Source organism: Dermatophagoides farinae, chromosome 8, assembly GCF_024713945.1.
Source record: "Dermatophagoides farinae isolate YC_2012a chromosome 8, ASM2471394v1, whole genome shotgun sequence".
NCBI lineage: Eukaryota > Metazoa > Arthropoda > Arachnida > Sarcoptiformes > Pyroglyphidae > Dermatophagoides > Dermatophagoides farinae.
In genome coordinates this window covers 927,031-951,261 of record NC_134684.1, presented here as the reverse complement: position 1 = coordinate 951,261, position 24,231 = coordinate 927,031, and the positions used below count along the sequence as shown (strand labels likewise).

Here is a 24,231-nt window from a genome sequence, read left to right as displayed (position 1 = left end):
TTCCAGAATATTAATCACCACTAACAACTAGGCTGAATATTCATTTTTCTTTGGTTTTTTTTTTGGTCATTGTCACCATACACACACACACACACACACCTGGTTATGGTCTGAATTTGATGATGGAATGACTACGACACGCATCACAAATTGAATGGAAATGAAATCTGAAAATTTATTGTTTCATTCACATTACTGCTGCTGCTGCTGCTGTGGTGGTGGCTGATATGTATTCAAACGATTCTTCATGATATCTTTACAGTGGGTTTTCTTTTGGTTCCGGGGAACGGTAATTCATATTATTTTTTTTTCTGCTCTGCTGTTCACTGATTCGCGAATTTGATGACGATAATGATTGCTGGCGATTATAACCGTACAAACCGTGCACACACACACACACACACACACACACTGACATAAGAAAAAAGCAAAAAACAAGACAATAGGTCTCGTTTTGGCTTTTTATTTTTTTTTTACAAATCCGGAAAATAATTTTCAATTCAATTCAAAAAAAGAATGAATGAATGAATGACTCTTGAGCATGATACAATCAGTTGTTGTTGTTGTTGTTGTTGTTGTTGTTATTGTTACAGATAAAATGTTTGCAGTTTTTTGTCAATCATCAATTCAAAATCCATTGATAAATGACAACAAAATTTCAAATGAAAGTAAAATCAATTCAATCAGTTCTACTGGACAGTAACAAATTCAAAAATTGGAAGCAATTGAAATATTGAATAACAAAAATTGAAGAAGAAGAAGAAGAAAAATTGAAACGAAATCCGGACCAACCACCACTACCATCATCATAATCATCATCATCACACATTTCATTTCAATTCAATTCAATTCACAAAAATAATAATAGACACACATACAACAAATGAAACGATGATGAATGAAAAAAAAAACAATATCACCATCTCTCTTTCTCTCAATTGCTCTTTACGTAAATCCACCATCATCATGATGATAAATGCACCATTCATTCATCGGTTTTTATTCATTTTGATCTAAAGTAGATAGAAACAAAAAAAAATAAAGCAATTACACACACACACACACACACAGACAGATTTTCATTGTTTGCAATATATATTCATTTTATTCAAAAAAAAAAAAAAAAAAAAAAAAATCGCTCAAAAATTACTTGTTTGATTCAGATATATATATATATTATCTTCATTCGAATATCACAAACACACACACACACACAAACACAATGTGACACACACACGTACAACAATTATTGAGCGCCAATTTCTTTGTTTTGTTTTGAACAACAACAACAACAACAAAAAAAAACCGGGCGTCAGTTCTGTTACTGTCATCAATTTGAAATTCATTTCAGTAAAGTTTTTTTTTACACCATAATGATCACACATAAGGATGTCAGTGATTAAGAAACAAAAACTTTATATGTCAACCCTGTGTGTCTGTCAGTGTGTGTGTCAAGCTTAAATTTTTTTTTTTTTTTATTTGTCAACAATGTAAACAACAAGTGTGTGTGTTTTTTTTCAATTTTACAGAATCATCATCATGGAAAATGAAAACCATCAATTATTTGATGATGATAGCTAGATGGTGATGATGGCTTGATTTGATGGTAGTATTGACAGACAGACAGACACACACACACACACACACACACACCATTATAGCGTATAATCAAGAAACGAAAACATGTCGGAAGTAAAAGTTTTCAATGAATGAAATCAAGTGAATGATGAGTTAATAATTCACCATTCGGTGAATGGGGCGTCACTTTATTTTTGAATTTCACATGAAATTTTTTTTTCATTTTTTTTTGCATAAATTTTAAAAATTTAAAAAAAAATTAAGAAAGAAAAAAAACAAAATTCTCAAACAACATCGTGTGAATAACTGGGCACAATCCAATCATCATTATCATTATCATCTGTGATGTGCAGATGCAAATCAAGACAATATTTTGCGAAACAGTCAAAAATAATGGTACATCATCATCATCATCATCAAGTAGTGTGAATATTTTGTAAACGGAATGCAATTAATGGAGAATAATAATCCATTAATTGCATTCCGTTTTTTTCTGCCAAAAAAAAAAATGACCACACACACAGAAAGAAAATATGCAAATTGAACAAATTTAGATTCAGATTTATTTTTTGTTGCGGCATTTCGGATTTTTTTTTTTTTTTTTGGTTTGAAACTTGTTGCTTGCTCATCATCATTTTCTTAATTTTAAAAAATGGTTGAACAAAAGCAGCGAATGACAATGAAAACTAAAATGAAAAAAAAATGATGATGATGATGAATAATTCAATGGTCTGATGGTCAAACAGACAATGAATGAATGAATGAATGAATGAAACAGTTTTTCCATTTGATCAACGACAACAACAACAAGGATAGAAAACTATTGCGGAAATGGGCCAATAATTTATCAATTTGAAATTAGCCAGATCCATTCATCCATTCAATCATTATTATTGAATTATTTATTCATCATCATCATTTGTTTGTTTGTTTAACAGTAGTAGTAGTAGTAGCAGTAGAAAGTTGTCGCAAATCATCAAAAATTTGATTCTCATTTATTTTCATGATCAACATCGACAACAAACAAACAAACAGAATGACAAAAATAAAAACAAAACAACAGCCCAGTTATCTGTTTTTTGTTTTTGTTTTTAGTTTTCTTATTGTTTTCTCATCATCCACGTTGTCACTTGTCGTATGTCACTTCAATTCAATAAACATGAGCTATTATGAAATTCTTGTCAGCATCATCTTCATCATCATCATCATAATCAGAGAGATAATTGTACATGATGATGGTGATGACCTGCTGTTCAATGATGAAGATGATGATATCAAATGATGTGAACATGAACAGACAGAGAGAGAGAGAGAGAGAGAGAGAGAGAGAGAGAGAGAGAGAGAGAGAGAGAGAGAGAGAGTGGTGATGGACAATGGACAAGGTTTTTATTTTTAGAAATAACACAGACACACACACACATGTGTATATATCTTGACCAATGTCATTTTATTTTGAAATCATGGATGAAGAGAGAGAGAGAGAGAGAGAGAGAGAGAGCTACTTTGAAACTTGTGCTTATGTCCAATCATCATCATATAATCTCGATTGATTTTTTTTTTTTTTTTTTTTTTTTGTTAAATTCAATTTTCAATGGCTATATTTTTGTTTTATTGTGTTGAAATGAAACAAATGATAAATGACAGATGATGATGATGATGATGATGATGTATACATACACATGTTTCTGGTGACCGATACATGATGATTGTGAGGTTTTCAAGTACCAGCAAAAAAAAAAAAAAAAAAAAAAAAACAGGCGCCCATGATTATCGGATGATAACTGCCGGCTCTTTTTGATGATGACCCATTATCATTATTGTTTGAAACACTGATTAAGGTCACGATGATGATGATAATCTTTAAGATTGAATAAAAAACCAAAAACAATCGTAGATCGATTTTTTCATTTTTTTTTCGCATCAATGATTTGGTTTCATCATTATTATTCTGCATAATAAATTTTTTTTTTTTGCTTTTTTTCATTCAATCAAGAATTCAAGAATTAATTCCAATTACATAATCATCATAATCATCATTACATGGTTCGATGGACACAGAATAAAAAATTAAACAGAATAACTAACTAATTATGCAACAAATAAAAAAAAATTGTTACATTTTTTCAACCGGATGGATGTGTTTGAATTCAAAGTTTCACGCACACACACACACACAATGACCCAACAATCAAAAAAAAAATTGAAATTATCTGGATCAATTTGAATTATGTAAAATATAAAAATTAAGGTCAAGGTGCATAAAATACAACAACAACAACAGAAACGAAATGACAACAACAACAACAACAACGACAATGAAAAAATTGGGTCTGCATTTTTGTTTTGTTTTGTTTTTTTTTTTTTTTGTTTTTGTTTTCTATTGAACCATTGAAATTCATTCAAACTCTCTCTCACTACATTCATTCAACAACACAATGCAATTATTTGATGCAATCCAAAAATGCACAGCATCCACAATAACAATAATCAGTCTTGTTGTTGTTGTTTTTTTTCATTGTGATAATCATTCCAGCAACAACAACAACAACAACAACAACAAAAAACTGTTTTTCAAAAATATTGGATCGTAGAAAAAACAGAGAAAAATGGGCCACACTGAACTTGGACACAGACACACACACATCAAGTTATTATGGACCAAAAAAAACTGATGATGATGATGATAATGATTATTGTGGGAAAATAATGGCCAAGCAACAGACAATTATTTGTCAATCAATCTTTTACTGTTATTTTTTTTATTGATCAATTCCATTGTTTATTTTCATTTCATTTCATATTTTTTTTTTTTTGCTGTATATGAATAAAAAAAATGATGTTTTTTTTTGATTGATTTGAATCAATAAATTGATCGGATTATATATGATAACGATCGAATTCAATTCGATATATATAAATAAAAGGGCTTGCCTGGTAATTATATTTCAAATTATTGATTTATAAATCATTCGTTTGAAAAATTAAAATATCAATTTTTTTGTTGTTGTTGTTGTTGTTGAAAAAATTCAACTTTTGGGTCAAAATTGTATGAAAATTGGTTTGATTAGATAGTACAGGAGAGAGAAAAAAAATGGATAATGATGATGACCGGTTTTATTTTTCGTTCCTGTTCATGAATGGTCATCATCATTTTCATTTGTGAATCAATCCGTATACACTGCAAAACTGGACATTGATCATTTTCTTCTTCTGATGATCAATCAATCAATCAATCAATCAATCAATCAAATTATAAAAACTGATCAAATTAAATCGAATCGAATCGAATTGATTGTGTTTGATAAATTTTTTAGCAATGCAAAGCGAATAGAAAAAAAATGTGTCAATCAATCGATTAAAGAAAATGAATGTTAAAGTTAATGTCCACATGTTATAAATGGAGAAAAACAAAAATCCCATCATAATCATTCACATCTTTGGGAAAAAAAAGGCTTAAATTCAAATTCAAAAGAATCCTATTTAAACATCGATGCTTATTATGGGCTTATAATATTCATGTGTGTGTGTGTGTGTGTATGATGAATGATGATCAAGATTAAGAAGATTGAATGTGAACGAACGAATGAATTTTTTTTCCATGTCACACCATTCATTTGCATAATAATAATAAACTGATTATTTATTCAAAATTATAAAGAAAGAAACAAAAGACGAATCTTTGAAGAAGGTGTCATTGGTTGTTGTTGTTTCATTTTATGATAATAATAAGAAAAAAAAACAAGAATCAAGAATCAAGAAGAAAGAATCGATTCCTGATATCAAGGAAAAACTCTATTAACATTTTTTTTTACATTCTTTGTCTTTGTATGATGACAAATCCGGATGAAATGAATTTTAATGATCTGATGATGATGATGATGATGATTGAACAGAATCGAGTTGACAAGGTGATGATAATGCAATAATTTTAGCCTTGAAATGCAAACAAAAAAAAACAAAACGAAATTGATGCAAGACTAACTAGAAATCAAAAGTTTTATTGTTTTGTTCAATTTGCATTCACATGGTCTATGTACCACAAGCAAACAGAAGTTTGAAAATGGAAAAAAAACAACACAACAATGCATCTCAAGGTTGATTGTTGTAGAACCAGAAAAAAAACAGAAAAAGATTTCATTAGAAAGATAAACGAAAAACAAAATTAAAAAAAAAACAAAACCTTTTACACCTGTGATTGTGTGTATGATTTCCAAAATGGTAGCATCATTTGTTGTTGTTGTAAAAAATGGGCTAGGCAAAGGTGCCAAATATAAACCTTTTTTATGCAAAAATTGATCAAGCAAAAAAAAAAAGATAAATCTAAAACTAATCAAAAAAAGAAAAGCCAAAATAGCCAGGTGGCTAGTAGAGAGATGGTTTGTTTGTTTGTTTGTTTCAACATTAAAAAAAAATTTCTAATTATAAAAATCCATCGTGAAGATCATCAAACTTTACAACACACACACACACACACACATCCATATTCATTACTCCTGATGATGATGATGATGATATGATTTCCGAGCGAAAAAATAAAGATGATGATGGTGATGGCCAAATGAAATGAATTATGTATATACGATGTATGTATGTATTTGGTACAATAAAAATTTTTCGAGGACAAAATCCAACAGAACAATATGTAGTGAAACAATCAAGTTGATTGATAAAAATCAAGTCAAGTATTTTTTTTCTGCTTGCTGCATTATTCACCTATAGTCAATTATGAACAGAAACGAAAAAAAAAATCATTTCAAAGCCAAAATCAAAAATAAAAAAATCTTCCAAGGTTCAAGGCGTGTTAATAGAATAATACAGAGAGAAAAAAAAATTTATCGATTCAAGAATCGGTAGCATCACAGCAGCAGCAGCAGAAATTGGTCAAAACAAAAAAAAATTCTGAAAATGAGATTTTATTTTCTCGCAATGCACAATTATGCTGATATCAGCTGAATTTTTTTTTTGTTTCATTTCTTGCTGCTGCTGCTGCGATTATCACATATATATAAAAAGATTATGATGATCATCATCATCATCACTGTTGATAAAATGTCAAAAGAAAACAAAAAAAGTCAATAATAATAATAACCAAGTGTTAAAAGTATTTGGGGATTTATTCTGCCGCATCATCATCATCATCATGGTCATCATCAGAATATTTGGATTCCAATTCATTATAAATTGCCGGTTTCAGACAGCATCAGCAGCAGCAGCAAAAAAAAACTTCAAAGAATTCTTCGATGGTGGAAAGCGAAAAAAAATACAAAATACAAACGTCGTCCATTTTATACTATTTGTTCGATTGATTGAATTAAATGGAAGAAAAGAAAAAGAAAAGAGAAGAAAAAGATGGCAGCGTTTTTTTTTCTTTTCTTCTCTTCAATGAAAGCCAATTACGATTAGGCAAGCAGAAAAAAAGAAAAAAACGAAACTAGAAAAATAAACAAAAGTCAAAAGTCGACCAAAGAAAAAGGTGAACACACACACATACACAAACACAGAAAATAACGGGAAATACAGTGGAAAAAAACTTCCCGAAAAAATAGCCGTATGAATGGATGAATGAAAAAAAAACATGGGCTTGAACCAACAAAACACTAAACAATCAAAATCTATCAATGGGTGTTTCACCCACACACACACACACACATGCATCACAACAACGAAAAAAAAATTGATTTGTCGTTATGGTACAAACAAACGAAACGAATTGAATATTTACATACACACACGAAGAGAGCGAGAGATAAATTATTTTCAAATTTTCATCTTTTGAATTGTTGAAAAAAAACAAACTGAAAAAAAACGATGATAAAATCGAGAAAAAAAAGGGAGAAAAGTAAAAAAAAACGAAAGGAAAAACCACCTACAACAACAACAACAAAATATACACAATACTAATGGCCATACAAGGCCATTTTATTATTATACATGATGGATCCAAAGGGATAAAATATGAATGTTTTTTTTTTTACTTTCCAATTTTGGACTGAGAAGAAGAAAAAAAAACATTAGCCACACTCTCCCTTAGACCTTGTCATTCTGATCAGTTTCTGTTTTCTGATCTGTGTGTGTGTAAAGCATCATCATCATCATCATTTTTTATGGATCCAAAATAGAGATGCTCATCATCATCATGATGATGATCGAAATAATCGAATGTTTGATTACTTTGGCAAAATGTCAGAGAAAAGCAAAAAAAAAAAAATTGTATAATCAAAACAATCACGATGATGTAACAAACAAACAAACAATCTATACTATAGTATATAATAATGTAAAAAAAAGGGTGGCTTGTGTTGTGTTGGAGTCAAACTGTGTGTGTGTATGCGTGTATGTCAGTTGATGATGATGATGAATAAAAATCGACCTCAAAATTCATAACATTCAAAATAGACAAATTGTGAATAAAAAATAGACTTGTGTGTGTGTGTGCTGGCGTGTGTATAGGGCGCAGCAGCAATTTTGTTTTTTTTTTTTTTTTTTTTTTTGATTCAATGATAGAAAAAAACCATTGAATGAACGTTTATTTAACGGTGAAAATAGAGAAATTGTTGATGGTGGTGATGGTGGTTTTTTTTCTTCAGTTCTTAGAATAGCGGAACAAAAATTCAATTCAAACCATGTAACACACACACACACACACACACACACAGACACGTTTAAGTGTCAATCACACACTCAGTGCATAATAATATTTTTAGTATCCTACTGTTAATATAAAAACATAATTAATATATATTTTCTTAATCACTGCATATATGAATGATTTCCATGTATTGTATTTTCATTGTTTGTTGAACATTTATTATTAATAAAGTTTTAGTTTGAATCAGCAACTCTTTGTGACAGGTTATGGGTCCTGCCATGCTTGATTTTCTACATTAAAAAATTTTGTGCTGTCTTATAAAATTTTTGCATCTGTTGTTTTTTTCCCAAATTGCTCAAATTTTGTTTTGTGTTTCTTTTTGTTAAACTGTTGTTGAATAATTGTCAACTATTGTTTAAAAATGAACCATTTTGCTTCTGTGGTACCCATTCCGAAACTTTCCAAAAATTGGAATCTTTGGTACCGTTCCGTTGAGCTGACAATGATGTCACTTAAAATCTGGAAATATTGTACCGGCACATTGGCTGTAAATCCTGATGAATTAGCTGAATCTGGTCGTGCTATGGCTATTATTTTGGGAACCTTAACAGAGGAAGATGCTAATCTTGTTATGAGTAGCCACAATCCAGAAGAAATGCTAGATTTATTACGTAGAAAATACGAAGGTTCTAAATCAGCTAGCATCATGGCCTTAAAAGGTGATTTTCATACCATTAAATTTGATGATCAACTTTCGTTTTTTGGCAAAATCCGAGATATAAATTCCAAGTTGAAGGCTTTAGGAAGTGAACTGGACGAAGTTGACATGTGTCAACGTGTTTTGGCCATTTTACCACCAGAACATCAAGATATTGTGGGCCAAGTTCGAGTAATGTCAGAATTCAATATGGATCATGGTGATATTGATTTAAAATTGGTGAAAATCGAATCATTGTTGCGCCAAAGAATCAAAGATCGGGATTCTGGTATTTCTATTGCTAAACATTCAAATGATGCGTTAAATAAATCGGTTACATTGACAACGACGACTAATGACAAAAAGAAAAATATAAAGTGTCATTATTGCAATAGATTGGGCCACATTAAAAAGAAATGTTACAAGTTTATTAATGAAAAGAAAAATGGCAATAACAATAACAACAATAATGGCAATTCCAACAATAATAATAATAACGATGGTAATACAAGATCAAAGTTTGTTACGGGAAATGCTGTTTTGACTATTGCAAAAGAATCTGATATGATGATTACTGATCGATTCTATGCTGATTCTGGTGCATCATCGCATGTCGTTAATAAACGTGAGTGGCTCATCAATTTCCGTTCTTGTAATGAATCATTTAAAACTGCTGGTGGTCAAATTAAAATCGTTGGATATGGTGATCTTGATTGTCAATTGCATACTGGTTCTGTATGGCACGATGTTTTAATTCGAAACGTGGCTTTGGCAAATCAAAATTTCAATTTAATATCTATTGGCCAATTGGAACGTAGTAATGAAAATTTATTGGTAACATTCAGCAGTGGTAAAATTTCGATCATTAAATCTGGAAAATGTTTTCTTACCGGTTATCGATCATCAGAATTAAATAATTTGTATTATTTACCAATTCGTGTCAAGTCATCGAATAGTACTTCATCTACGAATGTATCATTGTTGTCATCATCATCTGTTGATTTAGCATTATTGCATGAACGTTTTTGTCATGTAAACAAAAATACAATTATCAGAATGGCTAAATCGAAAATTGTGGATGGTTTATCAACCATTTGTTCTGATAATGTTGGTTTCTGTAATGCGTGTAGTGATGGAAAAATTACTGATGTTCCACATCGTTCAACTGAAAAATTGTCGTATGCTAAATCTGGTGAATCAATTCATATTGACATTGCTGGTTATACAGATCGTTCAATTCATGGCAACAAATATTATTTGATCTGTGTAGATGAGAAAACATCATACGTTAAAGTGGAATTTCTGAAAAATCGTGGTGATTTCTTCAACAAATTTATTAAAATTGTCAATCAGATTAAACTTGAAACTGGTAATAATGTATTGTGTATTCGTAGTGATCGTGGCACCGAATTTTCATCGAATAAATTTCGTGATTTTGTTGAATCCAATGGTATCACTCATCAATTTGCATGTGTTGGTGTATCTCAACAAAATGGTTTAGCCGAACGTCATGTACGAAACATCAATGAACATGCAACATCGATCTTGGTTTCAAGTGGTTTGCCAAAATTTTTGTGGGATGAAGCAGTGAATTGTACTGTGTATGTACTTAATCGTACAATGAATTATAAAAATGTAGTCCCATATAATGAATGGTTCAACAAAAAGGCAAACGTCAACAATCTTATTGTTTTTGGTAGCTATGGTAAAGCATTGAATGATGATAAAGTTGGCAAATTTGAATCAAAAGCCACTGATGTTTATATGGTTGGTTATCAAGGTGACCATATTTATCGATGCTATCTACCGAATAAACGTGAAGTCCATCTGATATCTGCTGTCAAGTTCGATGAAATAGCAAAATGCAGATCTGTAGCATATGAAATTCCTGGTGATAATTTTGTTTCTGAACCATCTACTAGTTTGGTTGCTGAAAAGAATGATGATGATCAAGATGAAGATGCTTCTGGTGATGGTGATGATGATGTACCGAGACGGGGGAGACCATTGGGGTCTCAAAATAAAACATATGAAGTTAATCAAGAACGATTGAATTCTTTACGACCTCGAAATGTAATTGGTGTCGTTGCAGCTGGTACTGAGCCACTAACGTTTGATGATGCTGTAGATTCAGAGGAATCTATGAAGTGGTTTCAAGCTATGACCAGTGAGATGAATTCATTGATTGAAAATAAAACATTCACATTAGTTGATCCACCGAATAACAATCCTGTTATTACATCAAAATGGATATATCGTATCAAAAGCGATGGGCGTTACAAAGCGCGTTTAGTCGCTCGTGGTTTTCAACAACAACATAATGTTGATTATTTTGATACATATGCACCGGTTATTTCGTTTGATGTGGTTCGATGGTTTTTTAGTATTGTGGCATCATATGATATGGAATTATTACAATTTGATTTCACTACTGCATTCCTAAATGGTCTTCTAAAAGAAGATATTTTCATGTATCAACCATGTGGCTATGATGATGGATCTGGTCGAGTGTGGAAATTGAATCGTGGTCTTTACGGATTGAAGCAAGCACCACGTGCCTGGAATGAACGATTTCATAGTGCAATTACTGAATTTGGTTTTGTGAATTGTGCATTGGATAATTGTTTGTATTTTAAACGTATCGAAAATCGATTGATTCTACTCATCCTGTATGTTGATGATGGTTTTGTAGCATCAATTAACAAAGTAGATTTATTGACCGTTTATGGTTTTCTGAAATCCAAATTCAAAATTAATATCGTAAATGATTGCACTTTTCTTGGCATTAAATATGTACGAAATCGTACTGAGAAGATAATCTATTTGGATCAATCGAAATATATCAAGCAAAAATTGGATCAATTTGGGTTATCAAATTGTAAATCTGTACCATCACCAATTGTTTCTGGATCTTTAAATGAAACTTTTTCAGATGTAATTGAAAACTATCCATATCGTCAGGCAGTCGGAAGTCTACTATATGTGGCAGTGAAGACTAGACCGGATATTTTATTTGCTGTTTCTTATTGTAGCAAATTTTTGGAAAAGCCAAATAGTACAACAATTAAAATTGTCAAACGTATTTTTCGTTATTTAAAAGGTACTATTGATTATAAGCTAAAATTTGGTGGTTCTTCATCTTTATCGTTCCGTGCTTATTCCGATGCTGATCTTGGTGGTGATCGAGAAAATCGTAAATCTACAACTGGTTATTTGGTCTGGTTAAATGGACCAATTATATGGAAATCGAAACAACAACGATGTGTTGTAGATAACACCTGTGAAAGTGAATTTATTGCTGCTGCTCAATGTTGTAAAGATGTGAAATTTGTAAAGAACATTTGTTCTATTGTCAACATTGAAATTAATGTACCAACATTGTTTATCGATAATCAGTCAACAGTAGCAACGATTGTCGCCGATTGTATTTCTTCGCGATTACGACATATAAATTTGAAGTATCATTTAATCCGTCAAATGTCTCAAAATGAAGAATTAACTGTGGAATGGATAGAATCTAGCAATCAAATGGCTGATATATTTACAAAAGCATTATCCATTTCATCATTTAAACATTTTTGTAAATTAATTATGTTTTTGGGGGAGTGTTAATATAAAAACATAATTAATATATATTTTCTTAATCACTGCATATATGAATGATTTCCATGTATTGTATTTTCATTGTTTGTTGAACATTTATTATTAATAAAGTTTTAGTTTGAATCAGCAACTCTTTGTGACACCTACTGATGATGATGATGATGATGATCAATCGATTGATTGAAAGGCATGAATATTTATTGAATGAATGAATGAATGGAAAAAAAGTAACTAATAATCATGGATTCAAAAAAAAGGCGGCGGCGGCGGCGGTTTCATTTCATTTTTTTGTGTGTAGATGTTAAAATTAAATTCTTGGAACGATATTCTATTCTATATTCAATATAATTCAGCCCAAAATGGACAGAAAAAAAAGGATTATTTTTTTTCAGAAAAATTTCGTTGTTGTTGTTGTTGTTGTCATCATTGTTATATAATCGTGATCTATTCATTCACATTTGTAATAGTTGAAAGTTTCAATTTTGATAGATGTGTGAAAGTTACATGGATGACCTGGTCATTGTTATGTGATGGTGGTGGTGATGTGATTACATCTCTTTTTTTTTTGTTGATGAAAATAAAAATTGAAAAAAGCTGCTGTTGTTATTGTTGTTTTTGATTAATCGAGCAACAAATTGACAATTCAATGTTTTTTAACAACATTATTTTCACTTTCATCAATGAATTGTAATCATTACAGATGTAATCGATTGAATGAATGAATGGATTGAATCCAATCATCATCATCATCGTCATTTATTACTTAAAATATTTGTGAAGAAAAAAAAAATACAAATTTAGTATCGAGAAAAATGAAATAAATTCTAGCTTGGCCTGTCAATCGTCCTGTCATCATCATCATCATCATCATAATCGTTGTCGTTGACTATAATGCCAACAAAGCATTTTAGTCGACTCACAAAACCGATGATGATGATCATCATCATCAAAGGAGTTGAGTCGATGATGTCAGCTTTCTCTCTCACTCAGTTTTCATTCACTTTTTCTGTCATATAAAATGTATATTATTTGCAAATAAAACGAATCGATCGATCGATCGATCCGATTCGATCGATCGATGATGATGATGCGTTTTTGAGAGAGAGAGAGAGAGAGAGAGAGAGAGAGAGTAAATATTCAAGAATTTTCTATTTTTTTTTTTACTAAAAATAACAATGATGAGGATTCAAATAGTAGCCGGTTGTTGTCGTATTGCTAAATTTGAAACTCAATGCAAATGATGTTTGGGTTTTTTTTAATATATAAAAAATATTTGGGTTTTGTTTCGTCACCAAGGTTCATTCATTCATAATCATGATCCTCTTTTTTTTTATTTTGATCATGATGATACAGATATACCGGAACAAGCAAACCGGAAACATGAAAATGAAGCTTTAATGTATGGTGCATTAGGAGCAAACTATGGCCAAATAGAGAGAGAGAGAGAGAGAGAGAGAGAGAGAGAGAGAGAAAGAGAGAAACCTCATGTAAAAACGAATGGTTCATTTCCGGTTTTTCTTTTCTTTTTTTCTTTTGCTGTCCGTTTATTACTACTGATGATGCTGTTTTTTTAAACATTGACATAAACAAAACAAAAAAAATTCGGCTACCAAGAATATTCCGCAACCAAAAAAAAAAAAAAAAAATTCGCGGAAAAAGACAAAGAATAAAATTAATTACATTTAAATACCTGATGATGTTGTTTATTCTTATGATTCAAACAAACAAACAAAACACACGCAGAAAATCCAGTGTTTTTTTTGGTTTTCACCACCAATTCCGGTGATTCAACCAATTTATCATCATTTTACATCATATTAAAATCAAAGAATAACCAAACCAATGACCAAAAAAATCAAAATGAATGAAAATTGAATGAAAACAAATACCAAACAACCACAGCTACTACTACCAAACCATCAGCAATAACGAAAAACAAATAGAAAAATACCATTTGATTGGTCAACAACAACAACAACAAAAAATCAACTTTTTTTCACACTTTATGGATAAACAATAAATAAATAAACAACAACAACAACAACAACAAATTGCGAAGATAAGATAGTAAAATCTACTATTCGATTCGCAAAAAAAAACATTTAAACGAACACGAAAAATAAAAATGGTTCCATTGAAATAAAAAAAAAAAAGTTGTGAGATTCTTCCTTCTCACCATCATCATCATCATAATCACCAGAATTCTGGAGTGTGTGTGTGTGTGTGTGGTCATCGTCGCCCTTTAGGGACGGAAATCAACAAAGATAAGACCATTGGCCACCGAATTGAAAGATCGTTTACCCCCTCCTACACCAAAAAAAAAAAAAATGACATTCGTTTCCATTGTTTGTTATATTGGAAAGAAATCACAACCATTTACAATAGAAAAAAAAACTGTCTTCCACTTCTGGTTTTTTCTACTCTGCTGTCTGTTGAACAAAATTCATTTGACACAGACTCACAAGTTAAAGTGCAAAACGAAATAAAAGTAGAAAAAAAATGACATAGATCTACTACTACAACAACAACAACAAATTGTGGAGATAAGTAAAAGAGCGAAAAGGAGAAACTTTTCGTTAAAACATCGATATGTTCACTCATTCATCCACTTACAAAGAATGTGTGTTTATTTTGTTTTTCTTGTTCAAAATTCAATTGTCCAACTCTTTGTTGATCGTTTGATGCTAGAATAAATGAAATCGAAACATTCGAAATTCGAATCCATTAATCGTTTCTTTTTTTTCTGGTTGTTGTTTTTGGGTGTCATAAATATATATTATTTTTTTTTGCTCCTTCGGTTCTTTTTCTCTTGATAAATTAATGGCTCATCATTGTGTGACGCGATCATTTATCATTGTTTTGCTCTTAATTCTGGTAATCAGAATGGTTTTTTTCCAATGATTTAAAAGTGGATAATCATCTTGCGGAAAACGGTTTTTTTTTTGGTTCAAAAAAAAAAAAAAATTAAAACAATCAAATCCAAATGAAAATTTGGGGAAAAAAAGTTTTTTCACTTACAAAAACAAAAAAAAAAATTTTTTGTCGTTGTTGTCGTTTTTATTATCATCATCATCTATCATTTCAAGAAATAAATGTCAAATAAAACGATAAATTTGTGTCCAAGAGGCGAATTAAACACGCGAATTAAACGCGCTTGTCCATCATCGTCATATTGTTGTTATATTAATGGTGGTTAGAAAACAAACAAACACACAAATCATACAAACGAAAACGAAAACGAAACCACTGAACAAATAAAATAAAAAAATCAGTTCCGATTTTCATATTTGAACTGTGGATTCAATGATGATGATCGATTTTGATGATGATGTATTTACATATAATAATCCGGGACGACAACAACCTGTGTGTGTGTGTGTCTGGCTGCCTGCATACATACCATACAACAACAAGGAAACTTAACGAAAACGAAAAAAAATTTTTTTTTTCGTTTTCATTTTTATCGTCCAACCATGGTAACCACCATTTTAGTCTAAATAGTAACAGTAACAACAACAACAACAACAACAACAACAACAACAACAACAATGATCTCCTTGTTTATTTATCAACTTAATGATGATTGACTCTCATAAATTTCTTTCTTGTTTGAAATTTGAGCAAATTCACACACACACACACACACATAGACACAGATTTAGATGATCAACATCACATTTGATTAGATTATTATTGTTGTTGTTGTCGTAACTGTTGTTGTTATTGTATCAAAATCAAATTAAAATTGATAGAATCATTTAGATTCTTTTTTTCTGTTGTTTTATTTTTCATTTTTTTTTCACCTGCTCTTGCAACAACAAACAACAACAATTGCTAATTGATGAAACAAAAAAAAATTGTTTCAGCTGCTTAAAATTATAATAATAATAATATAATGATTCGCCACACCTTTCGATGCAAAAAAAAACAAAAACAAATTTCATTCCAACCAAAAAAAAAATCCATCGATTGGTGATTATCATTTTTTGGATTTGAAACTAATGATAATCAGGTTATGAATTTTTCGAACATAAACATGCAACGGAAATGCACTATTCATAAATGTGATATATATAACCACAGAGCAAAAATATTAGAACCCTTGAGCAGATTTAATGAATGAATGAATGAAAATATCACCATACACACACCCATTATTCAATCTAGATGATGAAGATACAAAAACAAGAATCACAAAAAAAAAAAATGCCTGCAAGGCAAAAATAATGATAATTAATAATTCAAACGATAACGACCAACAACAACAACAATGGTCGGTATTTTTTAAGAAAAAAAAGACCTGAATTTTGAATGAAAAAAAACCTCTTTCATAAATTCAAACTTGAATTCAACGTTTGATGTGATAACTGATTTTTTTTTTCATTTCTCCATCACAGTATGTCTGTCTGCCAAGATCAAATCAAATCAAATCAAATCAAGTCAAGTCAAGTCGAATCTCAATCGAATCAAATCGAAAAGAGATTGTAAATGAATGAATGTGAATTATAAAAAGAAAATGAGAAAGAAAAATATTCATCAGTTTTTTTTTGCCTCTACTTAATCGATAACATCATCGGTAAAGTAGATAATAATGATTCAATGTTCAAAACATAAAAAAAACGGGATTTCAATCATCTAAAAATCTAGGTTGTCCATAGTCGATTGACTTGATCCGGATTTAACCGTCGTTGTTGTTGTTGTTGATGTAAGTAAATAAATAAATTGTCAGTACCGAGAAAAAAAATATCAAAAAAAAGACAGAAATAGCCACATGCACACATCACACACACACACACACAAAAAATCGTTCTAAATATCCGAGAAAAAGTAGAAATAAAAAAAAATCTCCCAGCCAGCTTATACTATAGTCAAGATATAAACATGTAGATAGCCAAAAAAAAAACTAGAAATGTATCGAATTGGTGATAAGAATCAAGAAAAAAAAAATAAATTCTTACCTTCTTTTTTCCGGATTGTCGTTGACATTTACACTTCCTTATGTTGTATATTATAAGATGATGTTGATGATAACATTCACAGATGATCCAGATTTTTTTTTGGCTATATCAACATAAATGAACCTACGCACACACACAACGTTCGATAACCACGGTAACATTCGATAACATTTCTTAGATCTTTTTGATCTTGATATGAAAAAGGATTGATCCAAAAAAAAAAACAAAAAATTCTAAATCAAAATTCATTTATCATCATCATCATTTAACTCATTGAATATAACCGGCCAATGTTATTCTGTCTATTTCATGATGATCATGATGATGATGAAAAGGGCGACGAACTTCAATTGTTAATTTAACACAAACACTGGACAAAAACAGAGAGAGAGAGAGAGAGAGAGAGAGACTTACACAGCATGAGATTTGTTTCCAAAAAAAAAAAAAAAAAAAATTTCTCTCTGTTGATGAGGATTTATATCATGGCCAAATTGAGCAGCAAAAAAAAAAAAAAAAGATGATCCACGTTGTTTGGTTTGATCGTCAAGATCGACACATTCGAATTTTCAAACGGACGAAAATAAAAACAAAAAAAAACCGAATGTCGTACTGAACGACAACGAAAACGACAACGATGGCCACAACCGAACGCCAGTAATGCAAACAACCGACTGACTGAATGTGAATGAATGGCTTTGCTTTTTTTTTGGAGATGTTAAGTAGGAGAGAAAGAGAACTAACTGGTGAGAGTTGTTGCATGGATCCAATTTGATGATTATTATTTTTTTTTGTATATATGAGTTGTCTGGCTGGTTGGTTAGCTTGGTTCCACTCTCTGTATGTGTGTGTGTTTGTGTTTGTCTTGTCGATTTTGAGCAATACGATGATGATGATGTCATGTTGTTATCCATTGGTGGCTACACATTTCATCGATTCATTTGATTTCTTGCCATAGAAAAAAAATGCTTCAGTTCTTTCTCTCTCTCTCTTTCCATCTATGAATCCTGTTGGCGAGAGAAACACAGTCTACGAATACAAGTGAATTGGATGTTTCAAAGAAAAAAAAAAGATTCCGATTTCGTAAAGAAAAGAAAAGAAAAGAGAGGGATCCACTTTCATTTTGAATCAAAAAATTCTACATTGAAAATGAAAATTGCAAAAAAAAACATGCAAAAATTCAAATTAATTATCATCCAGTTGATGAAATTCGATTCCAAATTTTTTTTTGCCAAATCTTAACGGAAAGGATTAAAATTTTGGAAATTATGAAATTCTGCAAGAATAATCACATGAAATTCAGATGAAATTCATCATCATGTGTGTCTTGGTGATTTTTTTTCTAGCATTTTAACAAATTCTGAAATTATGAAATTCTATGGAATCACAAAACAAAAAAAGAAATCGGGTTACCTTTTTTTTTATTTCTCCAAATTATTGCCACCGTTTTTTTTTTCGTCCAAATCTTGGGAGAAAGTTTTTTTTCATGAATAGAATCCTGCAGAAAATCTAGAACATTATCATCATCATCATCATTATTGACGAAGTATGAAAAAAAAGTTAAAAATAAAATTTTCAAAACGATGAAATCTTCACCATCATCATTGTGTGTGTGGAAATGGAAATAAAACTCGGCCGGCCATCATGAATTTGTGACAATTCATCATCATCATCATCATGACGATGACGATGATGATGAATCGTTTTGTCGTGCTATATATTCATTCATTTCATTCCCAGTTGTTTAAATTGACTTTGAGAAGCGGAACAACAACAACAACAACAACAACAAAAAAAAGAGAAGAAAGAAGACCATCATTTTGTCAATGAAATAATGAAAAAAAAACTGTAACAAGAAAATGAACGAAAAAAAATGGAAAAATGGAACAGGTTTATATATATATTCATTATTATTATGAATATTCACATTTATAGAATGATGATGATCATCGATTGATGATGAATATAATTTGTCATTTCATTGCATATTGAGTGTGTCGAGTGTGTGCCATTGCTCATCAATTAAAAATATTCATCATATAAAAAAAATAACGACGACGACGAAAGTGTCCACTCGACGACTGTCACATATCATATCGAATCATATATGAAAATCGATTAATAATAATCAAAAAGCTATCGATGAACAAATAATAAAATTCATTATTAGTGCTGCAAGAAATTTTTTTTTTGAGATTCCAAGTTTTTTTTTACATCTAATAAGAATTTCCCTGGAAAATTTTCAATCCATTTGTGATTAAACTTCATTAAAAAATCATCATTTTTTTTTTTTTTTTGTTGTCAATGTGAACCGGAATCAGCGTGATCAAGAATAAGAATTTCAAAATGAAGAATAATAATAATAATAATAATAAACGGAAAACAAAATGTTTCGATAATCGATCCAAATTGAATGTGTTGAACAATTGAACTGCATTATTATCAAAGTGGTTGGTGGTGCGATGATGGTGGTAGTGGGAGGCGACAAAAAAAAAATCCACGTCGATTCTATAAATAGAAAGAAAAAAATTCTTTCAACGGAAATCGGATTGTTACTGATTATTAAGTAGAAATTCGATTTTTTTTTCTTTAGGATAAATCCAGATAAAAAAACGATGGGTAAATTGAGCAAGAGATAGAGAGAGAGAAAGAGAGGTTTGACTGATTGTCACAAAATATCGAATTATTGTATCAACGTCAATAAAAAAAAAACAATCCAAATCACAAATTGTACCATGTCCATTTACCATGTCGTCTGACGAGAGAAAAAAAAACACCATTAATGTCATTGCTGTAATTGTATTTCGATTTCCATAAATAAGAAATTAATTTCGATCCATTCACATCTCTCATTCATCATTCAGTGAAACATTTATTATTGTGCATGTGTGTGTGCTGATGGAATTATCGTCAAATCCAATGTTTTCATCATAAATTCATTCATTGATTTTTTTTTCTCGGTTTTTGGTTTCATTTTGCAACGAAAATAGTAATCCTTTTTTTTCTTTGGTGATTTATTTTGTTATTATTGAAATGAACTCGAACAAACGAACGAACGAACGACCGACCATTGATATTAAAGAATTTTTTTTTTCGTTTATCATTACATTGCGTGTGTGTGTGTGATGGATCGCAGTTTGTTACATGATCATGATGATGAGTGTTTAGTACAAATTTTGTATTTAAAAAAAAATATTACAAATTCTGTTTGATTCTGGCCTATTCTGGATTGTGGATTCATTTTTTTTTCTTCTCGTGTCAATGGCTTTGGTATTCCGTGTTTTTTTTTCGGCATAAAAATAAAAAGCTCCAAATAGAATTCTGGTCACGATTATCGCAGATCATTCATTCATTCACTCTATAGTGGTCATGCAGCAGCTACGGATCAGATCAGATCTGGGTGTTGGTGATGTTGGCGTTTTTTTTTTTTTGGCTTGGCTTGGCTTGACCAAAAAAAAACACTTGATTCGATGCTGGATAAATCTAATCATCATCATCATCATCATCATGGATTATCCTCATACACAGGTCTATGGCCTGTATATGACACATGTTTCAAATGTTCTCAAAAAAAAAAAAAAATTTGTGAGGTTCTGGTAGAAATTCTGCAAGTTTCTACTAAACACCAACAAAAAAAAATTGTGTGTGTGTATGTCATCAATTAATCATTAAATTATGAAATGGGTTTGGTCATTCTCATCGAGAAGAATACCGGTGGGTGGTGATGGTGGTGGTGTTTCAAAACCAAAAAAAAAAAAAAAAAAAAAAAAAAAAAAACACGACAACTTCCCCTTCTTTCATAACCTCCTATTATGCATAACACATTGAGCTTTGCGTGTCAAATTCAATACACACGAAAAAAAAGAAAAAATCTCTCTCATCGACACATATAGAGATAGATGATAATCGAGAGAAAGAGATTTAAGTGAAACCAAGCAAACAAACAGATAAACAAACAAACAAACAGACAAAAAAAATTATGACCCGGTTTCCTTCGATTCAATTGTCCATTCTATTCAACATCGACAATAATAATTTTGTGATCTATTTTGTTGTTGATCGTTTTTTTTCTTCTGGCCTTCATTTTTTTTGGGGGGAAATTTTTCTTCCATTACAACAACAATGTATCACGATGTTGGTTTTTTTTTTTGGTTTAGTTTCTCACATCATCTTCTAAAGGATTGGAAAAAAAACACCACCATCACCACCACAATATTTCAATTTTTTTCCCACCACATGCTTGCCAGCTTATTATACACATACACACACACACAATGCAGACATCTTTTTTTTCATAACTTTTTTTTTGCTCCAATTTTTTTTTCTTCAAATTATTCTATAGAATTTAAATTTTGAATGAATGATGAAAAAAAAAATTTTTTTTTTAAATAATCATGTGCTGAATCAACATTACACAAGATGATGATGATGGTGATCATTATCAAAAGGATAAGATGACCTTTCTATAATCATTGTCTTTATAGATTTTTATCCATTCACAAACACAATGGTCATTTGAAAAAAATTTTTCATTTTTCAATCACCATTCCACATACACACATACACACACAAAGCATCATTCATGAGTTTTCTTTTGGATAATAATGGACATGAAACGTAAGATTTTGTTGTTGTTGTTGTTATTGTTGAAATTGATTATTATTCAATATTTATTAGATGATGATATATCGATTGGTGAACGTTGTTTTCTTTTTGTTGATGAATGAGGTGGCTGTGGTTTTGTTTTTGATGATAATTTTTGACTTTTACGTTTGTTGCTACTACGATAATGATGGCGATTATTATTATTTGTTGTTGTTGATGATGATGATGATCGTCGTTGAATTTCGTCACTACTACGTGTAAAAATACGTGTTATTTGTTGAAATAATGATATTTTACCAGTATCCATTGATCGTACTGTACGATTATATGCTGATAATGATGATGATTTTCGTTGACGAATGGCCAAACTTTTCACTGCTAATAATATAATTAATATAATGAATCCAAAGATTATAATGGTCAACATTGCCAATGTTAAATAACTGATTGCAATCAATGGTGATGGAATTTTTCCTGGACATATAAAAAATGAATCATAACTTTGTTTTCGTACCGGATATGAATTATGATTAGGATCATGATAAGCATTTTCATCAAATGAATAAATGTAATCTTTACCAAAAAGATAGAATTTTTTACCGGCAACAAAACCTTTCAAAATTGGCCAATCAACCGGATTCGTACAATCACGACCATCCGGATAGATGATAATTTTTTTTATATCACCCGAATCCACTGAATAACAAATGGAACGATAATCATTTTCATTAATTATTTGTTGACTTTTGGTTATTGTTGATGATGAACATCTATAGGTACCAATTTGAAATTGATTATTATGACGTTTTATAGCATAAAAATGACATGGTTCTTTTGTTGATATTAACACTTCTTTCCATTGAGCCGTAAATGACCAGCCATCGATTATTGTTGATTTTTCCATATTAAAATTAATACCATTATATGGTGAATTTGGTTTGGTTGTTAAACATAACCAGCTACCATCATTATCGATAACAATAAATGCATTATAAATATCAAATTTAATTAAACGAAATCGATGATAATCGGCCAATGTTGGATATTTTTCCTTCAATGGTATTGGTTTAGCATTTAGATATAAATTATCGATAGATGTTTTCAATTGATTACGTGCAACTTCATATACATCGAATGATTCTGTTATAACAATCACATGATGACGTGTTAATCCAACAGCCATTATATTTAATTTAACGCGTGGATTCCTAGCATGATGATCATTACTAGAGTTGCATAATCCATTCTTAAAAAAACAAAACAAAACAAAAAGAATTAAAGAATCTGCCATTAAGGAATATACAAATGGACTTACATTGTTTGTTTTGATGTCTGGTGAATTATCACCACCAATCATGATGAATTTGATTACAATTAAACCGATGGTAATGTGAAACAATAAAAACATTTTTTTTTTGTTTGTAATCACCGAAATATTAGTTTTCAGAACACAAATTATTTTATATTACTACATTTCAAATTTAATTTAATTTTTTTTCTTCATTTTCGGCTTTTTTTGTGTGTTTTTTTTCTGGAAAAAAAAACAAAAACAAAAACAAAAACATGGCAAAAGAAGGGGACAACTTATTTTTCACTTTCATTTTAGTGATGATGAAATGTAATTTATGGGCAACCAAAACCACAACCACACGAAAATCGAAACCATACACCCCATTGAATAAATGTGATCATAACTTTCAAACAAACAAACGTCATGTGATGTTGAAACCACATCATCATCATCAAATGATTTAAGAGGGGTGAAAAATTTTTCTATGATGCACACACTGTTTGTTTGTTGTTTGGTTGATTGTTTTTGTTTTTGTTTTTTCTTTGCAATGTTTTCTTTTTTCTTTTTTGGTATCCATTTTCGCTAAACCAAACATACACATACACACAGAAAAAACCAACATAAATGAGCTGCAAATTGTTTGGTTTTGGTCTTTTTTTTTCACAAATCAAATATTTATCCATACGTGAAATTGAGAATACAGAAATTGCAAAAAACGAAAACAAAAACAAAAACGAAAACGAACGCAATTCGCCATATAGCTAGAGGGTAGAAAAAATAGAAAATAAAATAAAAAATTTGTTTATTTATCGTTCGATTGTGGTTAATTAACCCTTTGTTTTGATTGCACATAAATTAGGGTAGGGGAAATAGAAGAGTGGATTTAACACACACACACACACACACACACACA

General features: G+C 30.5%; 2 protein-coding genes across 2 annotated transcripts in view; both read right to left on the bottom strand.

Moving 5' to 3' along the window:
- LOC124495364 (protein O-linked-mannose beta-1,2-N-acetylglucosaminyltransferase 1) overlaps positions 1–18,112 on the bottom strand; it is a 33,862-nt gene extending 15,750 nt beyond the window's left edge. Inside the window, exon 1 of the mRNA XM_075733668.1 lies at positions 17,426–18,112. The gene's annotated coding sequence lies outside the window, so the exon portion shown is untranslated. The remainder of the gene's footprint in view (positions 1–17,425) is intronic.
- A 3,600-nt stretch (positions 18,113–21,712) lies between these two features.
- LOC124495432 (uncharacterized) lies at positions 21,713–23,437 on the bottom strand. Its single transcript, XM_075733737.1, has 2 exons — positions 23,343–23,437; positions 21,713–23,273 (listed from the first exon to the last, which is right to left on the bottom strand). The coding sequence occupies exons 1-2, from the start codon at positions 23,433–23,435 to the stop codon at positions 22,086–22,088; spliced, it is 1,281 nt and encodes a 426-aa protein (XP_075589852.1). The 5' UTR covers positions 23,436–23,437; the 3' UTR covers positions 21,713–22,085.
- Positions 23,438–24,231: the final 794 nt, after the last annotated feature.

Excerpts from the sequence above, each read along its gene's own strand:
- LOC124495432 (XM_075733737.1), bottom strand. The coding sequence starts at position 23,435 with ATGTTTTTATTGTTTCACATTACCATCGGTTTAATTGTAATCAAATTC. Across the intron at positions 23,274-23,342 it reads CAGACATCAAAACAAACAAT|AATGGATTATGCAACTCTAG; the intron begins GTAAGTCCATTT and ends TGTTTTTTTAAG.